This window comes from Rhineura floridana, chromosome 9 (genome assembly GCF_030035675.1).
Source record: "Rhineura floridana isolate rRhiFlo1 chromosome 9, rRhiFlo1.hap2, whole genome shotgun sequence".
In the NCBI taxonomy this organism is placed as follows: domain Eukaryota; kingdom Metazoa; phylum Chordata; class Lepidosauria; order Squamata; family Rhineuridae; genus Rhineura; species Rhineura floridana.
Genome location: NC_084488.1, coordinates 112,428,464 through 112,453,270, shown reverse-complemented (window position 1 = coordinate 112,453,270; position 24,807 = coordinate 112,428,464). Strand labels below are relative to the sequence as shown.

General features: G+C 41.0%; 1 protein-coding gene across 4 annotated transcripts in view; it reads right to left on the bottom strand.

Annotated features, from left to right (window-relative positions):
• Positions 1-24,807, bottom strand: part of WDFY3 (WD repeat and FYVE domain containing 3) — a 241,145-nt gene that overhangs the window by 8,848 nt on the left and 207,490 nt on the right. For all 4 annotated transcript variants that reach the window (XM_061583316.1, XM_061583318.1, XM_061583317.1 and 1 more), the window contains 17 exons: positions 23,810-23,973; positions 19,085-19,233; positions 18,653-18,773; positions 18,193-18,278; positions 15,839-15,919; positions 15,626-15,680; positions 15,315-15,434; positions 14,434-14,551; positions 11,743-11,849; positions 10,654-10,807; positions 10,312-10,403; positions 6,566-6,778; positions 4,909-5,056; positions 3,491-3,645; positions 2,857-3,015; positions 1,444-1,623; positions 384-566 (listed from right to left, as the gene is read on the bottom strand). In XM_061583316.1, the coding sequence (XP_061439300.1) occupies positions 384-566; positions 1,444-1,623; positions 2,857-3,015; positions 3,491-3,645; positions 4,909-5,056; positions 6,566-6,778; positions 10,312-10,403; positions 10,654-10,807; positions 11,743-11,849; positions 14,434-14,551; positions 15,315-15,434; positions 15,626-15,680; positions 15,839-15,919; positions 18,193-18,278; positions 18,653-18,773; positions 19,085-19,233; positions 23,810-23,973 (2,285 nt within the window). The remainder of the gene's footprint in view (positions 1-383; positions 567-1,443; positions 1,624-2,856; positions 3,016-3,490; positions 3,646-4,908; positions 5,057-6,565; positions 6,779-10,311; positions 10,404-10,653; positions 10,808-11,742; positions 11,850-14,433; positions 14,552-15,314; positions 15,435-15,625; positions 15,681-15,838; positions 15,920-18,192; positions 18,279-18,652; positions 18,774-19,084; positions 19,234-23,809; positions 23,974-24,807) is intronic.

Sequence of the window (24,807 nt, the reverse complement as noted above, 5' to 3'; positions counted from 1 at the left end):
AAGTCATAAAACACTTATAATATGTATTATTGATACAACAAATGGAAGGAAGAGGGAAACTCTGCTCTGTAACAACATATAGAGAGCCCTGCTGCATCAGACCAAAGGCCTGTCTAGTCCAGCATTCTGTTTCCCAAAACAGCCAACCAGGACATGAGTGCAATAGTCCTCTTCTATTGCTGCTCCCCACTGATTGGTATACAGATGCACGCTACCTCTGATCCTGTAGGTAGTAATGAGGTCATCACAGCAAATGACCATTGACAGCCTTATCCTCCATGAAGTTGTCTAAATCCCTTGTAGACCACAAATGTATGTGTTTTGATGATATCCGCACACACTGATATTCCAAAGTTTATTTCTACATGATTGCTGGTACTTACTCGGACCACTCCATCTGAATGCCCCGTCACAATTACATTCTGGGTATCCCATTCATTCATTTCTGACATGCAACAGCACAGGATTTGCTGACTGCGTCCAGTGAAAGTGTTTGCACTCACTATGGGGTTTCCATTAATGCTCCATACGTGGATATAAGTGCCAGCACAGGACACAATGTCTCCCTGAAAAAGGAAAAATATTTTAAACACACAGATCTCAACATAAGATCTTCAGGCAAGAATTATGGATACCTAACATCAAGGGTGGCATTCTCCGACATCCCAGAGGAAAAACCCATAATGAAGCCACAGGGAAGCGGCTTCAATGCCAGAGATAGTATGAGGGGAGGAAAGAAGAAGAAGAAGAAGAAGAAGAAGAAGAAGAAGAAGAACAGATAACATAGAAATAAAGAAGTAAACGGTAAGAACTCAGTGAGGAAAGAGAGATCATCCACAGGATGTATTCCGAGCTGAGACAGGAAACGAACTGAGCCTCAACAAGAGAGGAGGGGCAAAAGTATTTGCTGAAGCGTTTCCTGTCTCTGAGCTGTAGGGGGAGCTACACTACCAGCTTGGAGACCTCTGTCATCCATGAGAGAATGTACAATTCCCCTCTCCCAGCCCTGTACCCTGCCATGCCAGCTCTTTAGTTGCTGGGCCAGTAATGTATGATTGTTGACCCAATAACTAGGCTCTGTAGATAACACAATCATCAGGCGTAAGAATGATAAACAATGTTTTTGGAAGAGGGAAAGGGACTCTCTGGTTGACCCAAATACGTTTCTGGAACTACCCAGCATGCTGTTTTTCATGGACATTAAATCACATAAACAGTTGAAAGACCAAGATGGATTTCATGATGTTTTCATTCAATAACCTGAAAAATGTCTTCAGTGAGAAAATGTATGTAGTCTGAAAATGATGTGTAAGAATGGGCACAGCCAGCCAAAGAGTTCTTTTCTAAATTTCTCTCTCTTCTAAGAGAAGTCAATGCAACCCTTGAGAAAACCTCATCTCCGATATAGATGCTTAGTCCACTGCGTAATGTGCTGAATCGTACCGTTAGTTCATTAATGCAGAGTGCTGAAACGGGGGCCCTGTGACCTCGGAGCTGTGTTAAAAAGGAGAGTTTATTCAAATCCCAGATGATGCAGGTACGGTCCCGAGATCCACTAACAATGATGTGATAGGCCAGTGAGGCTGTTAAGCATGTGACTGTCTCAGTATGGCCGAGTAATGCCTAAAAACAGAGCAAAACACAGAAAATGTGACACACACACACACACCGAGTAACTGCTGTAAATACAGATAATCAGAAATAATTTTCCTTTAAAGAAACTGGACACAAAATATGGAAAGATCACATTAATAGATCTTAATTTGTCTTCTGTAACCTGAGAAACAATGTCGTGGAAAGTGCATATAGTGGTTTCGGCATACAACATACCAAGACACTGCTGCTAAACAATCTCAAATCACTTAGGTGGATTTTGTAGGAATTTCCCATGCCAGCCTCATTGAAGAATGGAGACTCTGCAGTAGGCATGGTGAATGGTGGCCAAGCAAAGCCCAGCCTCCTTCCTGCCCTTTCTTTACAGCAGGTCTCTATATAAGCCAGGTTCCCCACACAGGCCACCATAGGGACAGATGACTTATCAATCAGTCTTTATTACAGTCGACAATGGGCATAGGTGGTGTATGGAAACAATGAGGTGCGCCTGGCGCCGACGCTATCTTTTCGGCGCCAGGTGAAAACCTTTTTATATTCCCAGGCATTTTAATGTGTACTATTAATATTTATTGATGTATTTTGCCGCTGTTTTGATTTTTGTTTATGTCTGTTTGGTTTGATTCCATTGTATTATTGTATTTATATATTTTCTGATTGTTTTATTGTTATGTACACTGCCCAGAGAGCCCTTGGGCTTAGGGCGGTATATAAATTAAATTAAATGAAAAAATAAATTAAATAAACATAAAACAAATGACTAATATTCAATTGATTGGAGCAGTAGAACGTAGAACTGGGTTGGATTTAACTGATTTTAGTAAATTGTACATGCAGTCACATACATAGGGCCATGCCTTGGACGAAGGCAAGAATGAAGCAGAGGGAGCAGCCTGGGTCTTGACTCCTGTGCATTCTTGCCTTCAGACGCTAGATGGCACTATAACCCATGTGATGGCATGCTACCTGGGGAAAACTGGGTTGTATTTAACTGATTTTACTAAATTGTCCATGCAGTCACATACATAGGGCCATGCCTGTGCAGTGTGATAAGCAGGACTTTGGTGCTCAGATAGAGCCTTGAATGCCCTTGGAAAGAACTTTTGGTGGTCTGTTCATCCTTCAACAGAAGGAGAGGGTAAAAGCCTTCCCACTCATTTCACCTCCAAGGTGTTGAAGTTTACCAGTTTCGATAAGCTATGCTAGGACCCTATTTTCTTACTGTATATAGAAATCTAGACTTACCTGCTTAAGTGTGAGTGTTCTGGCTTTTTCCTTGGAAGTGCCCATCTCCCATACACAGACAACTGTGCTGGTTCCTCCAGTGATGACCAGTTTGGGAGTTGGACAGATGGCACAGAGAACCTGCCCCCATTCTGATAAGCATTCATAAACAATCACTGCCTAGAATGTTGAAAAAGTAGAACAGAGCATCCATCAATTTGTGAACAGCAGCCAGCTCCCAATGTTCTATCACTGTTTGTTGGGGAGACACATTTCCTTCCACTCGACCCTGCAACCTGGGAGAAAAACATCTCTTCCTTCCAAAGACATCTCCCGGGGAGAGACAATGACATTTTGATAACTCCCATCCACAATCAAGAAGCTGGGTTTCAGAGCTGCATTCAGGAACTAGCTCCTTGGCTTGAGGCAGAGAGGTTAAGCAAGAGAGGTGTGGAAAGGGTGGAAGGCTAATAGGAGGCAGAGGTCTGGAATCTTCTAAATTTGGCCCACCATGCCATATTCTCCAAACCATGCATACCTGCCCCATAACCCCAGATCCGCCTTAGATATTAGATTTGACAGAAGCAGTTACATCATTAATTTTCTATCAAGAATCATCCAGCAAGTTAGAGACCCAGAAATCTGGTACACAAACCTTGTCTGACTCATAGACTCCCAGTCTACAGCTGAGATCTGCATAACCCCAGGCAAATGTTTTATTCCACGTTGGTGGAATCAGCACTTTATTCAGTTCCACTGCCAAAATTCCTTTGTCTGTGCATACTATTTGTCCTACAAGCTCCTTGAGCTCTGCGCAGAGAGAGAGAGAGAGAGAGAGAGAGAGAGAGAGAGAGAGAGAGAGAGAGAGAGAGAGAGGATAGCAGATGTAAGAAGCACTCACAAATAAAAGTTCATAAAAATGTTCCCTGTTTGAGATTAGGTAAACACTGTACTCAGTCACAGTACAAGTGTTAAAATATTTTATAAAAACTTCAATATCTGTCTTATGCTATTGAAAGCTGTGAAAGAATTTAAACAGTGACCAATTGTGCCGAACACTTAACAAGTTCTCATGGCACAGAACTATCAGAAACACAGGACACTTAGCTATTAAAAGATGCTACAGGAATTAGTCAACCCTAAAATCAGTACTGTGATCAGTACAGTCCTCAGATTGGTATTATATTTCAGTACAGCAGTGACAAAGTTGTTGGGCAGTACAAAAATAACTTAGTTCCATAACCCCAGCAAATGTTTTATTCCAAGCTGGCAGAATTTGCCCTTCTTTCACTTATTTTCAGTCCCCTAGAAGTCACTAGCAATATGCATCTTGGTCTTGTTAATGGTTCAGTGTGTGTTCTAAAGTGCTAGGTGCAATGCAAATTAGAATAGTACAAAGCATAAGAAATTATTTGTAGGGCATGTACAATACAAGTCTGGCTTCCAATCCTGAATGCTCTTTCATTCTGTCAGTATTTCAGTGAATTTCCAGTGAAATCAGTAATATATTTGGCTCTATGAGCATGAGCATTTGAACGAAATGTCTAACGTACAGATGTTATGGTAGACCCACACCAGGCCAAGATGATCCTGCCTCAAGAGTGGATAAAGTCACGTCTACATTATTCTAATAACAATGTGTTATTCTAATGGAGTGCCTAACCAAGAGAGGTTAGATTCACCCCTTTGTTGAAATCTTTTAGGCACATTTCAATTCTGCCCAGTTCTAGTTTTTATTTTAATACTGACATGTTTTTAATGCTCTCTGGTTAAAAATGGGCCTTGTATTTTTCCCTCTGTACATGTCTACGATGTGATGATGTTTTATTGTTTTTAGGGTATTGTCTTGGTACATTCTGTTTTGTGCATGCCATTATATAGATACCAGGGCAGTATACAATGAAGGGCAATTTACTTTTTAAATAAATAAAATGTAAATTTTAACTATAAATTGCCTTGGAGGTCTTTTTTCAGGGGCAAACAGCAGTATATAAATGCTTTCATAAACAATAGTTGGACTATGAACACAGCTAAAAGAAATCAAAAGTGAAACACAATGATGGCAACATTTACCCTTTACTGGTGCAAGGGAAGGCCTGAGGTTGTCTAAGTGATGGAAAAAAATCTTGTCACTGGGAATGCCAGGTGGGATAGAAATCCCACTTATTTCTCCATTAATTCGGCTTCTCACTCGCTTTGGTGGGTGAGGTTTCTTAAACAGCTGCAGTAAAAGAGAAAATATAGGCATAGTAGTGAGATTACAGATAATCTGCAGCAAAACCTTTCAAAACATGTCAACGTTAACCATGAGACTTGTTGCAAATAAATTCCATAACAGAAATGGATTTCACAGTTACAGGAAACACACAAGCTGTTTTCAGTTGCTTCAGCCCACCATGTGACGATGAATCAGTGAAATTCCAGTGTTTACTACTTCTAATATGTACCCAAAGGATTGTTAAGCAATCACAGGGTAATTTTAAAATGGCCTATCAGAGAGGCAAATGCAGTGCTGATGTTTATCAAACCAGAATGCTGATGGAAGCACTGTCAGGCTCTACAGACAAGTGTCAAGCAAGTACAGAGAATTATCAAGATTTCACAGGTTTCATCTCAACCATTTAATAACATTCCTCTTAACTCTAACTCCTCACATGATTTCACTGTTGAAAAGGGATATTCTAGTAGTGGCACTCTCTCCACAATGAGGAGACAAGTCAGCTATATTTTAGCATTTGGGAAGGTGGTAAAATGTTTTATTTATTTGCAGGTGTTGCAGCAAAGGAGGGGATGAATTATGATCTAGTTCTGACTTGGTGTTCTTACATTTAAGATTTTTAGGATTTTGATTTTTACAGTTGTTAATTTTGATGCTGAGAGCCATGCTGAGAAGTTGGCAGAGCAATATGGAATCCTACCCACAAAGAAATAAGCAAATAATTTCAAGGTAAGAGTTGTTGTTGTTTTTAGGGGAAATTCGAGTCGCTTTATGCTCTGGCTGTGCTGGTGTGCATTTGGTTTTTTTGTTAGAAATCTTCAGTGCAAGGCCTTGGAACTTCCATTATATTTTACTTCTGTAAAATATCAAGGGCACTATCCACTGGGAAGTTCTCCTGTGCAAGCATAACTATATTCAAATCTTGCATATTTCCCATTCACTTCAATGGGCCTTGCACAGAAGACCTTCCTGATGAACTACATCCCTGATTTCCTCCTTTGCTTAAGATCTATCCAGGCCCCATTCAAATATGGGTATTTACACTGCTATTTGTCCGAGGCGGCATGCTTGTTTCCAATACTACACCTTGTTCCATACCGATACCGCAGATTCCAATCCAAACACACTTGTCACACTTTTCTTTTGCAAAATCACCTTCTCCTTTTACTGTTTATATCAAAGCACCAGTGGCTTGCCATGAAAAAAATACATAGTAAGAATAAAGCCCATAGAAATGAGATTCAAGTTATATTCAACTAAATCCCACTCAGAGTAGACCTACTGAAATTAATGAACCTAAGTTAGTTATATCTGTTAACTTCAATGAATCTACTCTAAGTATCACCAACATTACATACCACCCTCAGGCTCCTGATTGCTCCTTCCTCCCCTGTGTGACTACAAGTCCTCAAGTCCTGAACAGAAGAAATTAAATCTCCAAATGTATGATGCAAGTTAACATAATATACTGACTTTGTCATGAATTGCAAATATATCCTACTCAAACATTACCTGTTTTGGTATTTGCCCAAAGTTATTAATGAATCCTATAGTAGCTGTTTCTTTTAAAGGATCATTTATGTTGTATATGTCCACTTGCCCCTCATAGAAGAGATGATGGAAAACATTTACAGCTTCTACTGCAGGCGGCCCCTGCTGTTTATAGCCAAAGATTAAGTCAATCCACTCATGCAGGTGAGAACTCACAAAATCACATTCCAAAGCCTGCAATACAAAATGCGTACGTTAAATGGAGCACAACTGTGGGTGAAGACTTGCTTACTAAAACAGTACAAATCCCATAGTTGGTTTTATCAGCCAACACTACAGTCAGGTTGAAAAAACATCAGTAAGAACATAAAGTGGCCCATCTAGTCCAGCATCCTGTTTGCAAATTGGCCAATTGATTCCTGTGGGAAGCCCGCAAGAAGTCTCCCCTCCTGCAGTTTCCAGCTACTGGTATTCAGACACATACTGCCTCCAATTATGAAGGCAGAGCATAGCCCTTGTGGTTAGTAGCCTTTGATAGCCTTTTCCTCCATGAATTTGTCTAATCCTCTTTTAAAGCCATCCAGGTTGGTGGCCATCACTGTCTCTTGTGGGAGGGAATTCCACAGTTAACTATGCATAGTAGTGTAGTGGCAAATTCAGAAGTGCAGGGTCCTTTCATGATAGTCATACCACACCCCCTCACAGTCAGGCCCCTTTCCACTTTCCCTTGTCTCCCTTACTCTCCCTGTCATCTTGCGAGCCCACACTCCAACAGATGTCCCTAGGAACCAGTCAGCATGAAAGGGGAGGCTGTGTGTTGGCTACTGAGAATTATTATTTATTATTTATTACATTTGTATACTGCCCCATAGCCGAAGCTCTCTGGGCAGTTTACAACAAGAGAAGAGTCTTTTTAGTGGCTGACTCACCTCTTTTCACTCTGATTGCCTCCAATCAGCACAAAATGATAAGGACTCTTCTAAGAGGCTAACACGCTCCCTTTGCGTGCTGATTGGTTTATACATAGGGACCTGGCTAGAACCCTGCTCTCACAGAGTCACCTCTGACTCACCTTTTCTCTAAACTAAAAAGCCCCAAATGCTGCAAACCTCCCTCACAGGGGAGTTGCTCCATCGCCTTGAGCATTTTGGTTGCTCTTTTCTAAAACTTTTCCAGCTCTACAATATTCTTTTTGAGGTGAGGTGACCAGAACTGTACACAGTGTTCGAAATGTGGCCACATCATAGATTTACAAAAAGGCATTTTGATATTGGCAATTTTACTTTCAATACTTTTGCTAATCATCCCTAGTGAGGAATTTGCCTTTTTCACAGCTACCGCACACTGGGCCAGCATCTTCATCGAGCTATCCACTACCACCCCAAGGTCTCGTTTCTGGTCAGTCACTGCCAGTTCAGACCCCATGAGCATATATGTTAGATTAAGATTTTTTGCCTTGACATCATCATTTTATACTTGCTCACATTAAAATGCAGTTGCCATTTTACTGCCCATTTACTCAGTTTGGAGAGGTCCTTTTGGAGCTCTTTGCAATCCCTTTTTATTTTAACAGCCTTGAACAATTTAGTATCATCAGCAAAATTGGCCACTTCACTGAGCATCCCTAACTCTAGATCATTTATGAACAATTTATAAAGCACAGGTCCTAATACCGATCTATAGTGCTACTGTTTATTTATTTACTTACTTTCAATTTATACTCTGCTCTTCATCATGTGATGATCCAATGGTGGGTTACAACATAAAACATGTGCCAAGGAGGGGAACCTCTTGCTCACCAGCCAATTTTAGCTCACCAAGGGTTCCAATTCATCCCGTGAGGCCATTTCCCACAATTACCTATCAATCAGCTGACATCACTGGGCAATGTCAGCTGGTGGGTGGGTGGGCTTTAATTTTTCATTAGCTGCCCACCAGGTGTACACAAAGCAACAGGATTTAAACCCCACTCATGAGTTCATGAATGGGGGTTAAGTCTTGCTTAGTTTTGCTGCATACACCAGTTCACCTGCTGTGCTGAGTGGGTTAAATCCTGCTCAGCTGATCAACAGGCCGGTTAAATTCTGCTCAGACCCTTGCAGAGAGCAGGACTGGACCCTCTGTTCATCAGCTGATGAGCACAGAATTCAATCCTGTTGGCTGCTCTTTCACACCCAGTCTGGGTGCAGACCCCTAACCTGTCGCTTAACTTTTGACAGGTTGGCAGGACCTGATGTCATAATATCAGATGATTAACAGGTGGGTGGGGTCACCCACCTGTCAAAGTTGACCCACATGGTGGGGGTTATACATCTGGCCTTCCAGGATAAAAAGGTTCCCCAACCCTGACATATGCAACAAATCAGGATAATAGTGCTTGGGGAACATTGCTCGACACTGTGGGATCTCCAATGTGGAGTCCCGCAGTGGTCGGTTCTGTCTCCCATGCTTTTTAACATCTACATGAAGCCGTTGGGTGCCGTCATCAGGAGTTTTGGAGTGCGTTGTCATCAGTACGCTGATGACACGCAGCTCTACTTCTCCTTTTCATCCTCTTCAGGTGAGGCTGTCAATGTGCTGAACCGTTGCCTGGCCGCGATAATGGACTGGATGGGAGCTAACAAACTGAGGCTCAATCCAGACAAGACTGAGATGCTGCTTGTGGATGGTTTCTCTGACCAGGTGGTGGATACCTACCCTGTCCTGGATGGGGTTACACTCCCCCTAAAGGAGCGGGTTCGTAGTCTGGGAGTTTTTTTAGATCCTTCCCTGTCACTTGAGGCTCAAGTGGCCTCGGTGGCTCGGAATGCGTTCTACCAACTTTGGTTGGTAGCCCAGCTACGTCCCTACCTGAGCAGAGAGAACCTTACATCAGTTGTACATGCTCTGGTAACCTCGCGATTAGACTACTGCAATGCACTCTACGTTGGGCTGCCTTTGAAGACAGTTCGGAAGCTACAGCTTGTCCAAAATGCGGCGGCCAGAGTAATAACGAGGACCAAGCGGTCGGAACACATAACACCTGTTCTGGCTCGCTTACATTGGCTGCCAATATGCTTCCGGGCCAGATTCAAAGTGTTGGTTCTAACCTATAAAGCACTATACGGCGCGGGACCACAATACCTGTCGGAACGCCTCTCCCGATATGAACCTGCCCGGACACTGTGCTCTGCATCGAAGGCCCTCCTCCGAGTCCCGACTCATAGAGAGGCTCGGAGGGTGGTGACGAGAACTAGGGCCTTCTCAGTGGTGGCCCCCGAACTCTGGAATAGTCTCCCCGTTGAGGTGCATACGGCGCCGACGCTGCTGTCTTTTCGGTGCCAGCTTAAGACCTGCCTCTTTTCTATGGCGTTTTAATTTCAATTTTAAAATATTATGTAATCTGATTTTTTGCACTTTATACGTTTTTGTAATATTTATTATGCACTTTTTATGAGATGTATTTTGTATTTTCTGTTGTACACCGCCCAGAGAGCTATTGCTAGTCGGGCGGTATAAAAATTTAATAAATAAAATAAATAAATAAATAAAACCATTAAAACACCTTAAAAAATCAAATAATTAATTACAAATTTCCAGTAATATAGCAGGCAAGATCCCTATTAGCAACTGTCTTCACTGCATCAACCTACATGTTTGATACTCAGTGTGTTTAATATGTACACAATATATACAGAACAAAAACTTTTCTTTCTCAGAGAAAAACAAGATTTGAACGGAAGGCTTAATTTTTTATTTATTTAATTTTTAACAAGAACATATATTACCTCTCGATGAACTCTGATGAATTCACGGGGATCTCCTTTAGCCCAGGGGGGAAGTATTACATCGCCAAGTTTAGTGCCATTCTGCTTGCAACCTATAAAACAAAGAACAGAATACTTTGGTTAGAGATGCTTTTTCTGCAATTAGGCTTGCCTAGAAAGTTTAACTGGGCATTTGAATGAACTCCTTACTATAAATTAGCACTTTTTAAATGACCATCCTCTGAAATTAGACTAAAACATATACCATTCTCTTGTGCTTTCAGATAAATCTTTATTTAGTCTACATGAAAATCAAGTTTATGCTAATCTGTTAATAAGGGTATCAAAAGTGGCTTTTCTCACCTAGATCAAAGTTGTTGGAATTGAGTAGCAACTCTGGGAGGTAGAAGAACTCTGGGATGAGTTCCTTGACATCTGCCATGTTGTGTTTAGATGCAGAGTACCAGGCTTCACGCACACTGTGAAACATTCTGTCCGCCAAATCAAAATGGCCACCCTTTGGAAGGAAAAAGAGAAGTCTCTTCACTGCAACTATGGCATTTCCTGCACTGCTCATTACACCTTTGAAACAGAAAGGAGAATATCTATAGCGCCCCCTCCACACACACCCCTCCATTAATACAACAATAGCCAGCCTAATTCCAAAATGTTAGTCTTGACTGACCAACTGGTCCAAAAATAAATACTTTATCGTCACTAGTTAAAAAAAATGTTTCAAAGGTAGCCCTATGAAGTCCATAAACTTTTGAACTCTCAAAAATCCCATGTTTATGACTAAATTAGTTTTTTGATGGGCAAACCAGTTTACACTATTAAGCATCCAATATTTTATTGATAATTAGGTGATCAATTTGCATACTAGGCTTCCTTCTCACAGTTCAGATATACTTAAGGTGCATGCATCTAACTATTTTTCCCTTCCTTCCTTGATCTTTTTAAGTAACAAATACGGAAAAGTAAAAATAGCCAGAAATTTTGTGGTGGAAAAACCATGGCTCTAATACAGCAAAACTGTCTCCTAAAAATTTGCACTTTATAATGTTTTTAAGTGAACCTGTATATTTTGTTGAAACAAACTCACTGAATATCAAACTTAGGCCAGTCTGAAATTTGATGCCAGCTGTGTAAAGAGAAGTTTGCCAGAACAATACTGCATGAGGTTGGTGCCACATTTAAACTGGGATGCTGGCCCTAACACATCCAAAGGTAGCAGAACTGTGCAGCATGCACACAGCCAATAGATCCCTGGCACACTTAGCACTGCATGTGCAAGGACTAGTGGCCTGGTTCGAAGGGACACATGGCCTCACAGAACTACAGACAGGTAAAGTTAAGTTTTTAAAAACACAATTTTGAAACAAGGCATTCAAGTTATTTTGAAACAAGGCATTATAGGTGACGAGACAAAGCTACTACAAGTCAATATTTTACCTGTAACCTTAAAAATATCTGTGTAAAAGGCTCCATTCGCACAAGATATGAAGCCACAATCATGGCTGATGAATAATGGGTACCATAATGATAAGCTGGAGTTTCACCTGAAAGAAAAATAAAAAGGAAAAGGAAATAGGAAGGAAATGCCCATGATGAAGTCTGCACAAGGTTAATAGGTTTACTCGGTATTAGGTTGCTAATAGCAAGACACTAAGTACATCCAAAATTAACATTTTAAAAATTAAAACTTGTTTACATTCTTACAACTTGACACTATGGCCACTTATATTTTTGCAGTGCTTCACTAACTGTGAGTGCACCTGTCGGGAGGAAGGGCAGGATATCAATCAATCAATCAAAATAAATAATTCAAATAAAACTTGCCCAGTAACATGCCACATAACAGCCTTTAAAAACATTCTTTTTGGGATTCTGGTGCTTCAAATTAGCCACAGTGAGTTTCCCGAGAGACATCTTCACTTTTCACGTCTTTAATGTCTTTATAAGGTGAAACACTTGATAAGAAATGATGGAGACAAGCAGGATTTTCTAAGATTATTACATTAATTTAGCACAGAGGCTCCTCAATTTATCATAGTAAATTTCCTAACTATAAACCTGTCCTCATCTCCCTACCCGGTAAAATGAGAACGATCCAATTTACTGAGAGTTGGAGATTCAGCCAAAGTAAAAGTCACAATACAACTTGTGCTAATACAATAGATGTAGGTACATAAACATCTCAGAAATCCAAGCAAACAGAAGTAGCAGTTGGTATTCCCTGTTAATAGTCTTCAAATTTAGGAAATAAACAATGGCATTCTCTCCCACAAGATGCAGTGATGGCCACCAACTTGGAAGAGCTTTCAAAAGGGAATTAGACAAAGACATGGACAATCAGGTTATCAATGGCTGGTAGCCACAATGGATATTTACTCTGAATACCAGGAGCTAGGAAACAACAGCAAGAGAGGACTGTTGCCCTCATGCCCGTCATGTGGCTTCCCCATAGATATCTGGTTGGCCATTGTGGGCTCCCAACTGATGGCTGTATTTATTTACTAGATTTCATATTGGCCCTTCATCATAAGGTGCTTGGGCAGATTACAACAACAGAATCTACAATTATAAAACCATTACAAAAATATACATTCAGCACAAGAGGTGGATCCCATAACACATAATACCTTCGTATTTTCAGGATTCATCATCAATTTACTGGATCGCATCCAGTTCATCACCACCTTCAAGCACCAGTCTAGAACTTCAGTCTCCTCTCTTTGATTCAGATGGAACTGAGAGACAGAGCTGAGTGCCACTCACATATCTGTGACCCCCACCCCAAACTCCTGATTACAGCTCCCAATAGTTTCAGATACATGTTAAATAGCATGGGGGACAAGATGGGATGCCACAGGACAACTCTGATAACTATGCCCCCATCACTACTTTCTGGAAATGGCTCTGGTGGTAGGAACGGAACCACTGAAGTACAGTGCTCCCACCCTCCACCCCCACTTACCTGAACCATTCCAGGATAACATGGCTAAAGGTATCAAAAGCCTCCAAAAGGTCAAGGAGAACAAGCAGGGTTGCACTCCTCTGCAGAATGGAGTAGCCACATTCAGCTCAACCCTCACCAGTGAATGATTCATCCATGACAATAGACTCACAATGAGCCCCCCAATCAATATATTTCCAATCTGCTCTGCGGCAAAAACCAGGTCAAGGGTATATCCAGCTACATAAGTTGGGCCATCAATGTATGGCAACCCCATAATAGTCTTGTAGGCTATGAAGTCCTGAACTGGCTCATTTGAGGCATCCTCACCATGAACATTGAAGTCCTCCAATACCATGGTAAAGGAGTTCTCTCTACCACACCTGAGATTTCTCTGTCTGAGCTGGTGGATGTAGTTGTAGCATAGCAGGGTAGACATCACACTAAAACATTCCCATTCTCGCTCTCTGGCCCAACACCATGAATAATACCTCAAACCAAGGCACAATGTGGATCGATCTCCTGATGAGGGGAATCAAATTCTTATGGACAATGGCAAAACCCCACCCTACCTCTCTGACCTGGAATGGCATCGCACCAAGTATCCAGGTGGACACAGCTGGGTTAACATAAGGCCACCCAGCTCATCTGTCCAGGTCTCTGTTATACACACACCAAACCAGCCCCCTCATCCATTATAAGATCAATGTTTTATAATGGGCCAATCTGGCATTTAACACTGCCATCGGACCAGGGGATCACTTGACAAATATCCTTTCTGGATTGGATGTTCACTCCAGGGGCAGAAAACTACTTTTCTCTTACACACACACACACCACTCCAGACTACCTCCACTCTCTCACATTTAACACCCCTCCCACCCCTCAAGCAGAAAACAACCAACTAATTTCAGTCACACAATCCTGCCCTATAAAAAGTAATAAAAAGGGGTGAGCCTGCACTCTCATTGCACCTCAAAGAAGCAACCCAAAGAGGTGCCCCTCTTTTACTTTTGTTTGAAATCCCTCATTAATATGATTTATATAGTATCTAACTGAAGTTTTGTAAGCTTCCTTGAAAGTTTTAATGAAGAGACAAGGTATTTTTTAAAAAAACAAACAAAATAGTAAACAAGTAACTGCATAGAGAGTCACAGACCTGGCAAATTTTTACACCAATGACTTACCATTAGGATCTTCCCAGTCTTTGTAACGCTTCTTATACTGAGCTAACCTCTCATCAGTCTGGGCCCCCATTGGTTTGGCCAAGTTTCTAAATGTCTTTGGGTTGGTAAAATCCAATTCCTTTAAAATTAAACAAGTAGTGAAGTCCATTCTTAAGAAATATACTTTGCTGACTAAAATACAAGCATGAAACTATTTGTGGCTCCTCTGTTTAACATACTGAGATCCTGGTCTCTAAAAATATTAGTAGTTACTCTGTTTATTTAGCTGCTCAGGCCTGAATTAAGATAATTGTCCCTTTTTTAATTTGGAACATACCTGTGCCTTCTATTAATTCCCTACAAATCCCTGCCAGACTACTCAAGCCTCTGCCTTGAAACACTACCCCACAAGTTATTTCACAGATTAGCTGATAAAAATAACATTGAAAGCAGCATTACCAATAATTTTCAGCATTTCCCCAACGAAAGCATAGCTACCAGACTCAATGAAAAGTGATATAAAAAAATCCACCTAAAGATTTACTGTACCTTTGGGACATTTAGTTCTCCAACACTCCCAAAGCTTATGCCCTCAATTCTGTCAACACCTCTGAAAGAACTTATTACAAGATTGAAGCCTTTTGTAGTTAAAAACAAGACAAAAACACCAGGCCTTACAATTCCAAGACAATTTTCCATGGCACAAAACTTAGGCTACAGCTTAAACACCATTTAAAATTCCTAGATGCCAGAATCAAGATTTTAGCTGCACACACAACAAGGTTTCCAGTCCTAACTTGGGCTACTTTTAAATGCAACGTTTTAGGTTTCTCAGAATAGGCCTTTGTTTTACAAAATTTTGGACCTTGTCAAGCAATCAGGAGAGAAGATTTTATGCTTACCTCTGAATCATAGTCTGCCAGGATCCACGGGAAAACAGGATACTGCATGAGGTCATTATAGGATCGGCCAGCCAGAGTGTTTAAGTGCATCAGATACTGGAAATTACTGATTTCACCTCTCTTTGTAGAGACAGCAAAACAAAACAACATTTGAGTTAATTTCCTAACAACAAAACCTAAAACTTTCATTTGTATGCTGCTTTGTAAAATATCGAAACAATATGTCACAGAGCATTTCAGCCCCAAGATTACACGTCCAAATATTCTATTTCAATCCACCACGAAAGAAACTAAACTACTTTCATGCTTACCTCCCACCTTTGTGTAACAGATTTCTCCCCCACTAGGGTGCTCAGCAAGCCAGACCTAATAAGAATCAGGAAGGTGTTAATCAGTGGATCGGAAGGGTCAGTATTTTGGCATTTAGCAGCAGCACATGAAAAAAATGTTAGAAATTTCATGTAAGTGAAGTGGAATGGTATTTCATTATAACTATTAAAGAACAACAAAACATAAACACTCACCCTTGTTCCACACTGGTGTTGGGTCGCTGTCCAGACACAGATTCTGAACTGTCAGTTAAAGATGGAACTACAGCCAAAAACCTTTTAAAAATGAAGAGGAGAATGGAATCAACAAAAATATGCTTCAAAATTCAGCTGGTTGGCTACTGCCTGACTGTTAATTAATTAATTAGGCTATTGTGTCTTATTTTTATTACAAGTATGCATTCTAATGAAAAAGAAAGCAGTAAAAACAATGTACACATCAGTCCTAGAAATGATTTTTGGGGTGAGGGGGTGGAGAGGAAGGAGGGCATTCAAGGTGTTACTCTTAGTATATAAAGTCCTCAACAGTTAGGAACAGTTTACTAGGATTGCCTTAAGCCATGTACGCCACTCAAGTGATTTGATCTATGTAACTGGCACTTTTACAGACACCATAATGTTTGTTCCGTTCCTATAAGGAATTGATCCTTCATTGTGGTAGTGCCTACTCTTTGGAACTCCCTGCCCATTGAGAGTCAGCAGGTGCCTTCGCTATACTGCTTTTGGCACCTGCTAAAAACTTTGTTTCAGCAACTCTACTGAGGCATGTAATTTTAACATGTGATTTTAATTAAGATTGCTGAGTTCATATATATATATATATGTATAAATTGTAGCTTGCTTTTAATGTTTGCTTTTATCAGTATTTTAATGATTATTTTAGATTGTCCTTTGTAAACAGCTGAGAGGTCTTCTGCGGAGTAAGTGATGCATAAATTGTGTTAATTAAATTCTATCCACCCTTAAGAGAGAAAAATGGTATACTTTGCATTGCATATGAGAAACAAATCCATTTTTATTGACTATTGAGGAAGTGTTAACAATTAACACTATCATCTGCCATTCTGTTGCCCATTCATCCAGCATGGGGATTCCCAATAATTCCCAAGCTCCCAAGAATTCAAACAGTAGTAAAATGAGGGCAGCCAGCCAACAGAGCTCAGGAACCTGAATCAAGCCTGTAGGATTAACATCACCACTTAGAACTGAGGCTAAATTTGGAGTAGAGAAACAGAAAGGCCTGTTGCATAGCTGAAAATCACAAACACTCCAGCAACACAACTTTAATAGTAAGGGGAACATTACACAGCATGCATATGGGTGGAGTCTCCTGTATACAGACTTCCTGTGTAAAAGGTACATATCTTTTTATAGGTCTTCACTGTGCCTGGGATTTTACTAACCTGAGTAATTCAGTGCCACCTCTAAAACTTGACTGCCTCATTATTTGCCCTTGACTGCAGATCACAGGACGAATGCAGACCCTTGAGTGGACTCTACTGCTTAATCCCTTTGTGAACATTTGTGAAAACTGTTCATTCTTGCCTTTTGCCTTCTAGTTTCTGGACAATTACTGAACAAAGAGGATGCATTCTTTTAGGCCCTGTTTGCTTTGTTTTCTTTTGGAGCCTTTGGTGAGGGACTTTGTCAAAAACCTTTAGAGAATCTAATAATAGCAGAATCTAATTGTTTCAGATAGCCTGAAGGCACATTCGGAAACTGAAATAACTGTTGTGGGCACACCCCCCCCACACACACACTGGCAACAACAGAATGCTTTGAATCTTCAAGCCTAATTTAAGTGGGGAGTGGCACAGAGGAATGGGACCCTGTAGATGCCAGGAAAAGGCTCTGCAGGACATGTGCGCAGTGCATGCTTGAAAGAAAACAAATATTTAGATACATTCCTGTCTGCATTCAGACCTGGGTTCAAGCCTGAATTTGCCTCGGTCGCCCTCGCGGATGTTTACTGGGAGAGGGCGACTCTGTTGCTTCTGCTCCACGTCTCATCAGCTTTTCATACCCTCAATCATGGTATCCTCCCTATCTTTGGGAGACATTGTTCTGGGGCACTGTCCTGCACTGGGTCTAGTCCTATCTTCAGGGATGGATGAGTATTGCTTGTTCCCCGGCTTTAGAGCTATGGGATGCTGCAGAGCACTATACTGTCTCCTGTGCTATTTAGTATGTATATGAAGTCATCAGGAACATTCATCAGGAGATATGGAACAAGCTGACATCAGTATGCTGATGATACCCTACTCTATTTCTCGGTAACATTTGAATCAGGAGTGGTTATGTAGGCCCCGGAATAGTGTCTGGATGCAGCAGTAGCTAGATGAGGGCCAATAAACTTAGTCTGAATCCTGGCAAGATGGAATCTCCATGGATGAGCAGGCAGCTAGTCTGGAGGTGCTCCTTGATTCAGCTCTGTCACCGGAGGCACACGGATCCTCAGTGGCTAGGAATGTCTTTTACCTGCTTTGACTTGTAAGACAGCCAAGACTGTACTATTATTACTATTCATAAAATAGTAATGATGGAAATACCTTTGGTACACTTTATTTCTCACTCCTTTCTGAAAAGCAAGAAGGTAGTTGCGTCCATCTCCAGAGAATACTTCAACAGCAATTGGCTGCAATGAAATGGCAGGTTTAAAAAGGTTGTCAAAGCACAGAAGAGAAAGTGTTATAGGCTTTCATGAGGCCTAAGCCAGACATTTTTTTACCTAGGTATAAAATCAATTTGTGGCTGCGTCTTTGAACAGGCTGAAAACCGTAATAACTGTGTTTTAAAATTATTTTGAATACCTTTCTCGATGTTTACAATGCACTGAAGTTTCCAGACTAAAATATTTACTAAAAAGAGTATCTGTCTGTCTATATATACACACACATGTGCACACACACCCCTGTAGGATTTTATTCCACCCTGAGTTGGGAGATTGCAGTTCCTATATAATATTAAAGCAACTCTGCTCTTCCTCAGTAGAAACGAAATGTACATCACCTGTAACAGGTATCTTCTTTTATGCACTTCCTTAATATCCTCATATGCAAAAATACTGCATGTCCTTTTGAGTTGACTCGGACCCTGCCGTGCTCCTCTAGGTATAATTGGCTCATGCATGCTATAGAGATTGAAAAGGTAAGATAAAAGGTATGAGAAGACTATAAATCTTAAGACTATACGTAGTAAATCTCATTTTACCCACTCATCTTCTATGGCTCTATTTCATTATATAACCATAATGAGCAATGTCAAAACCATGACACTGTAGATAGAGCTATGAACCGCTTTTGTATATTTCTATTTAGGAACAATTTTGTTTTCAGAGCTGTAATTAGGAGGATTCCTTATGGTCCTAATGCTGTGAGGTTTTTCACATATTGACACATTTTTTTCTCTTATATTTTCAAAGATTGCCAAAGCCTAACTCACTTTGGGGGCAGGGTCTCAATGTCCCGTATTTCTCTGGTGGCGGTCATGGTAAATCCATCAATCACATAAAAGTGTTCTTTACCAAACAGAAGGAGCCCCTCACTGGTGTCTAGGCCTTGAACCCGAGCACAGCGGTACATATGCTGAATCTGTAATAAAACCCACATTTTAATCAAAATCTGAAGAATGAATAGGGATATGTACATGAATATACTTACATGCCCCTTTTGGGGGTGGGTGGGAGAAGAAGGGGGTGTAATTACCTTGGACCTCACACATGGAAGAGGGTCACATCAACACTTACAAACAGTTAAAACTCCATCTGAGAAAAATGTCTGCAACAGAGGATACAACGAGAAGGAAGGGGAGTCCTCAAATGAGCATTTAGCCTGCGGGAAACTCAAGTGTCTTTGAGGGATGACTACTTATAAGGAATAAAATTAAACCAAGGCTGGAAAGCAGTTGTGTCTTTGTTGGAAGTTGCCTAACTTTGGATGATCATCCCGAAATCCTGAAGGAAACCTCATCAGTTCCTATAGCTAAACCTGGAGACCGATTAGACAATTAGAAGTTCACGTAAGGAAGAGTGGCTGACAAGCGGTTTTGCTGACAGATATGGAAGATACTATGGAGCCGAATAACCTACCCTTGGGTCAATGAATTTAACAGAGGGATAAGCACACAAAATTTCAAGATATGAAAATGAGTGCTCAGCTGCTATATCCTCAAATGGGACTACCTGAAAATAAACTGCTTGAAGAGGATGAATTAAAACTGTATCAGTGTGACACCTGGATCATTACTTGTATGTGTGTTTTGTTTTGTTTTTTGCTTTTGCTGTTTCTAAGCTATGATAAAGTCAAGAAACACACAAAAGTCCTGAAAACATAAACAGACAACTCCTGATTTAATTTTAAGATGCAAATGTTTACATATTAATAATCTCTACAATACGAGGCCATATTTGATATCCAAGAAATATTAAATTATGGAAGGAAAATATCTTATTTATAGGTGGGATAAAAATGAAAAAAAAGTGATTATTTCAGTACAAGCAACATTTCCCAATTGTTATTTTCTTTTGTCAGTAGTGCTAGGGAGACCTGCCTTTCATGTCCCTAGAAACTGAAAATCCGCAATGACACTGATGAATGTAGAGACAGCAAATGAATGTAGAGAGGTCTATTTATTCCATGCATAATCTGACATTCCAGAGGAGGCAATGTGAATACTATTTTCCAGCAATGTCATGTTGATTCTATGGAGTCTACAAGCACAGATACTAGGGCTGTTTTCACACTGCACTTTATTCCATTATTCCAGTGATTTCTTAACCTGTTAATATGTGCATGATATATGACCTTTCACACGACATAAAGCTAGTTCCAGAAATCTAGTGGAATGTAGTGGAAGTTTAACACTAATTTTCATGATAAACAATAATCCGTTTGCAAGTCTGGGAACCTGAAAGATTACAGGAGCTTTGTGCTAGATGCAGCCACTCATGTGACAGGCATCCTGGCATGCCACACATTCCCATCCTTTCGCCTGATGAAAATTGTACTGGTATTCCAGCGGAGGCACAGGTAGCAGCATTTCCCTCCTCCTTCCCCCCCACAGTAATTCCCCCAGTGAATTATGGGGGAACTACAGCGCGCATGTGTATAATAGGTGAGGGATGAAAACAAGGAGCTGTTTGTTGCAGCTGTGTGGAAGACAGCTGCACGAAATGCCGGCATATTGACCAAAACACTCATGGTTTCTTAACTCAACAGGTACTGCAGTGTGAAATGAATTTTAGAAATTGGGACAGAAGCGCTACCATTTTAATCTGTTAAACTAATGCAATAAGCCCCAATGTCTGAATGCAGCCTAGGTTTTCATCTGCCATTCAAAGGAATTAGAAACTGATAGAAATTATGTCCCATCATCTAAAATTGGATCTTCCCCTTTTGAATGCTTTTGCAACACAACAAGGGGGCTGGCTTGGGAGCTGGAGACAGGCCGCAGAAGCAGCCACACGGCTGGGAGAGGAGCTTCGGGCCCGGATAAGGGCCACAGCCACAGGAGAGGTAAAAAAATGGAAATGGACCTTTGGTCTCACCTGAAGGGTGATTTTCCTATGAATAGGGTTTTCATGGTAAGCGGTATTCAGAGGAGGTTTACCATTGCCTCCTTCTGAGGTTAGTCCTTCCCAGCTGGCTAGGGCCTGCTCAGCTTTCCACAGCTGCACAAGCCAGCCCCTTCCTTGTCCGCAACTGCCAGTTGGGGGGCAACTGGGCTCCTTGGGACTATGCAGCTTGCCCACGGCTGCAAAGGTGGCAGGGCACGTAACCCCTGAGCCACTCACTGTGGGGGTGATCTTTAGCTGGCCCTTGACACCCAGGAGACACGAGCGGGGATTTGAACTGGACTCCCAGCCGGGCTCTCCTCCCCACTGTGGTCAAGGCCGAGAAAAAAGAGGCAGCCGAAGCAAGCCTCGGCAAAAAGTGTTTTGGGTTTTTTCTTACACACAAACAAAGGAAAGACAAACAATGAGAAAAACAGAAAGAAATGTTAACAGAACCAACAAAGAACAGACTCACGGAAAGAGAGCTAAGACTGAAAGGATTCCCCTAGGACAAAGGCAGGAATGGACTGGGGTCAAGCCGGAAGGAGCTGCACTCTTGTGCATTCCTGCCTTTAGACACCAGGTGGTGCTACTACTCACCTGATGGCATGCTACCTGGGATCTTCCCCTTTTGAATGCTTTTGCAACATGAGAAGATGAAAGTTTTAAACTATATAAAGAAGTCTTACATAATGCTAATTCATAATACTTGAGAATGATAACGCTGCTACACACATAACACTGAGGAAGCATTCTACTGTTTTCAGTAGAGAGAGATTTAGACAAATGAGTTTGATAGTAAACCAGTGCAAAAGCTAAGATGATAGTGTTTTGATTCCTTCCATTTTTTCCTCAAGGCATTTAAAAAGAAATTTTGGCACAATTGCTTTGGCTACTGATTCTTTCCAGGCTCAATTCAAGGTGCTGGTTTTGACCTATAAAGCCTTACATGCTTAAGACCAATACTTCAAGGGCCATCTCTCCTCATATTAACCAGGCAGGCCCTTCTTTGTGTGCCCCCTGAGGGAGATGCGGAGGGTGGTGACATGAGAATTGGCCTTCTCAGTGGTGCCCTCCACATATAATAATAATAATAATAATAATAATAATAAATTTTATTTATTAGTCTCCTATCTGTCCGAATTAACGGACACTCTAGGCGACTTACAACCAGAATAAAATACAATATACAAGTAAAATTAAATATACATTTAAAAAGCACAAAGGTAATCTAAACATCAATTAAAAGACTTAAAACTCATCCACCCCAAGGGTTCTGTAGGCCTGCCTGAATAGCCAGGTCTTTACGGCTCGGCGAAAACCCATCAGGGAGGAGGCATGTCGGAGATCGAAAGGGAGAGAGTTCCAGAGAGTGGGGGCCACAACCGAAAATGCCCTCTCTCTGGTCCGCACCAGCCTAGCTGTTCTGACTGGTGGGACCGAGAGAAGGTCCTGTGTGGCTGATCTTGTCAGGCGGCATAATTGGTGATGCTGGAGGCGTTCCTTCAGATAAACTGGGCCGAGACCGTATAGTGTTTTAAAGGTCAAGACCAACACCTTGAATTGTGCCTGGTAAACAACTGGTAACCAGTGCAAATCTCTTAGCACCGGGGTAATATGGAACACCCTCTTCAGGGAGGCACACCTGGCACTATCATTAACTTTAGGTGTGAGGCAAAAACATTCCTTTTCTCCCATGCATTCAGCTCTTAAGTTTTTGAGTGTTTCCAACATCACAGTCTCTTTTAGGGGGTGGGTTGTTCCACCCTCTTATCTATGTATTGCACATTTTAACTTTTTAGTTGTGTTATGCTTTATATTGGTTTTAATCTTTCAATTGTATGTTGGCTTTGGCTTCATTTTTATAAAAAAGTGACTAATAAATTTAATAAATAAAAAATAGCCCTTTGTATTCCTTTACAAAGCAGCCTACAGTGTAGGTCCAGGGTACCATAGGGACCACCTGAACCCACATATCCCAGCTCAATTACTGAGATCATCTGCCAGAACATCACTTGTCATCCCACGAGTTGCCAAGGCTCATGTTGTAACAACAACAAAAAATAAGCCTTTAGTGTTACTGGCCCAACTACAGTGGGATGCTCTGCAAGCAGCGATTCAGCAGGAACCTTCTGTTCTAATTCTTAGATGCCTGCTGAAAACTCTGCTATGTCACCAGGCTTACGCAGGCAATTAAGAAAATATCTTTGTATCTATTAAGAAAATATCTTTAAATTTTTCTATGAATTTATTCTGTGTTTATATATGTTGTAAACCACTTTGGTATATTTATATCTATTACATTATATTATGTTAGATATATATATTTAAATGAATAATGGTATATAAATATTTTTATAAATAAATAAATGCAAACCACTTTGTGAGGTCAGCCTGAAAAGCAGTCTATAAATGCCTTCAATAAATAAATGAAATGAAATAAACCCCTTTATGCCATGTTAATTTGGAGCTGGATAAACTTAACACTTCCAGCATTAAACAGGAGGAGTCTGGAGGCACAATACATCCAAGGAGCCTCCACACAACAACTTCTCATGTTCCTGGAATATTCCATAATTAAGAGACCAAAAAGGACATTCAGTGATATATTATACCTTCTCCCCTTCCTCAAGCAGTCGGAGCAAAGTTGTGTTATCAGTTTTTTCCTCTTCATCTATAGAGCTGCTCTCAGCTACTTGATCCTGCAGCTGCTCCTGATTCTCCTCATCACCACCATCAGGCGCCGAACGTGATCTCTTCAGTGGCGGTTTAACAAGACCTGCATTAAAGCAAGCAAACTGGTCACTGGCGTGCATACAATGAACTCTGTGTAGTACATGAGCAGAGCTGTATATTAACAAGTCCATTCAAGTAAAGGTCTGTTTTACTCTATTTAAGTTTCAGAGCCCACTCAAAAAATCTTACAGCTAGAAAATTTCTATAGAATTGGTGGCGGGATAAATCAAGCAAGTTATAATAGCACCAGCTGAGATGAAGAGCTGTCAGGGCAAGGGCAGTCAATGGTCCATGGGCGTTGCGCAATCATGAAGCTCAGTAGATGATCTGAGACAAATCACACACTCATCCTAAGCTACCTCATGGGATCGCTGTGGGGATGAAAAGGGATAATCTCATGAATGCTACCTTGAGCTCCTTCAGTGAAGTCGGACTGTGAATCTTAATGTGACAGAGTACTCGAGAACATTCAGGCTGTTCACATGCTTTCTAGTCAAAGGGAATGGGAAACCCAAGGAAGCATGACTACTCTTACAAATACTCTGCGCTGATACAGAGGGATAATTGAGCATTTTGATCTTTATGATTTCCAGTACAAACTGACCTGGCCTACACCTCTAGGACTACTGCAGTGATCAGAACAAAATGCTGCAATACAGTTCTCAGAAGATTAAGCTATCAAAACATGTTTAAAAATGCATGTTTGGTGAGAAAACACATTAAAAAATATAGTTTAAAACAGTGGTTCCCAAACTCCCCCCCCCATGGACTACTTGAAAGTTGCTGAGGGTCTCGGTGGACCACTTAATGATTTTTCTGCCTCTTGTAGCAATTGTAATGCCCTGTGCTAGATGCTGTATGATTTTTATTTGCAAAT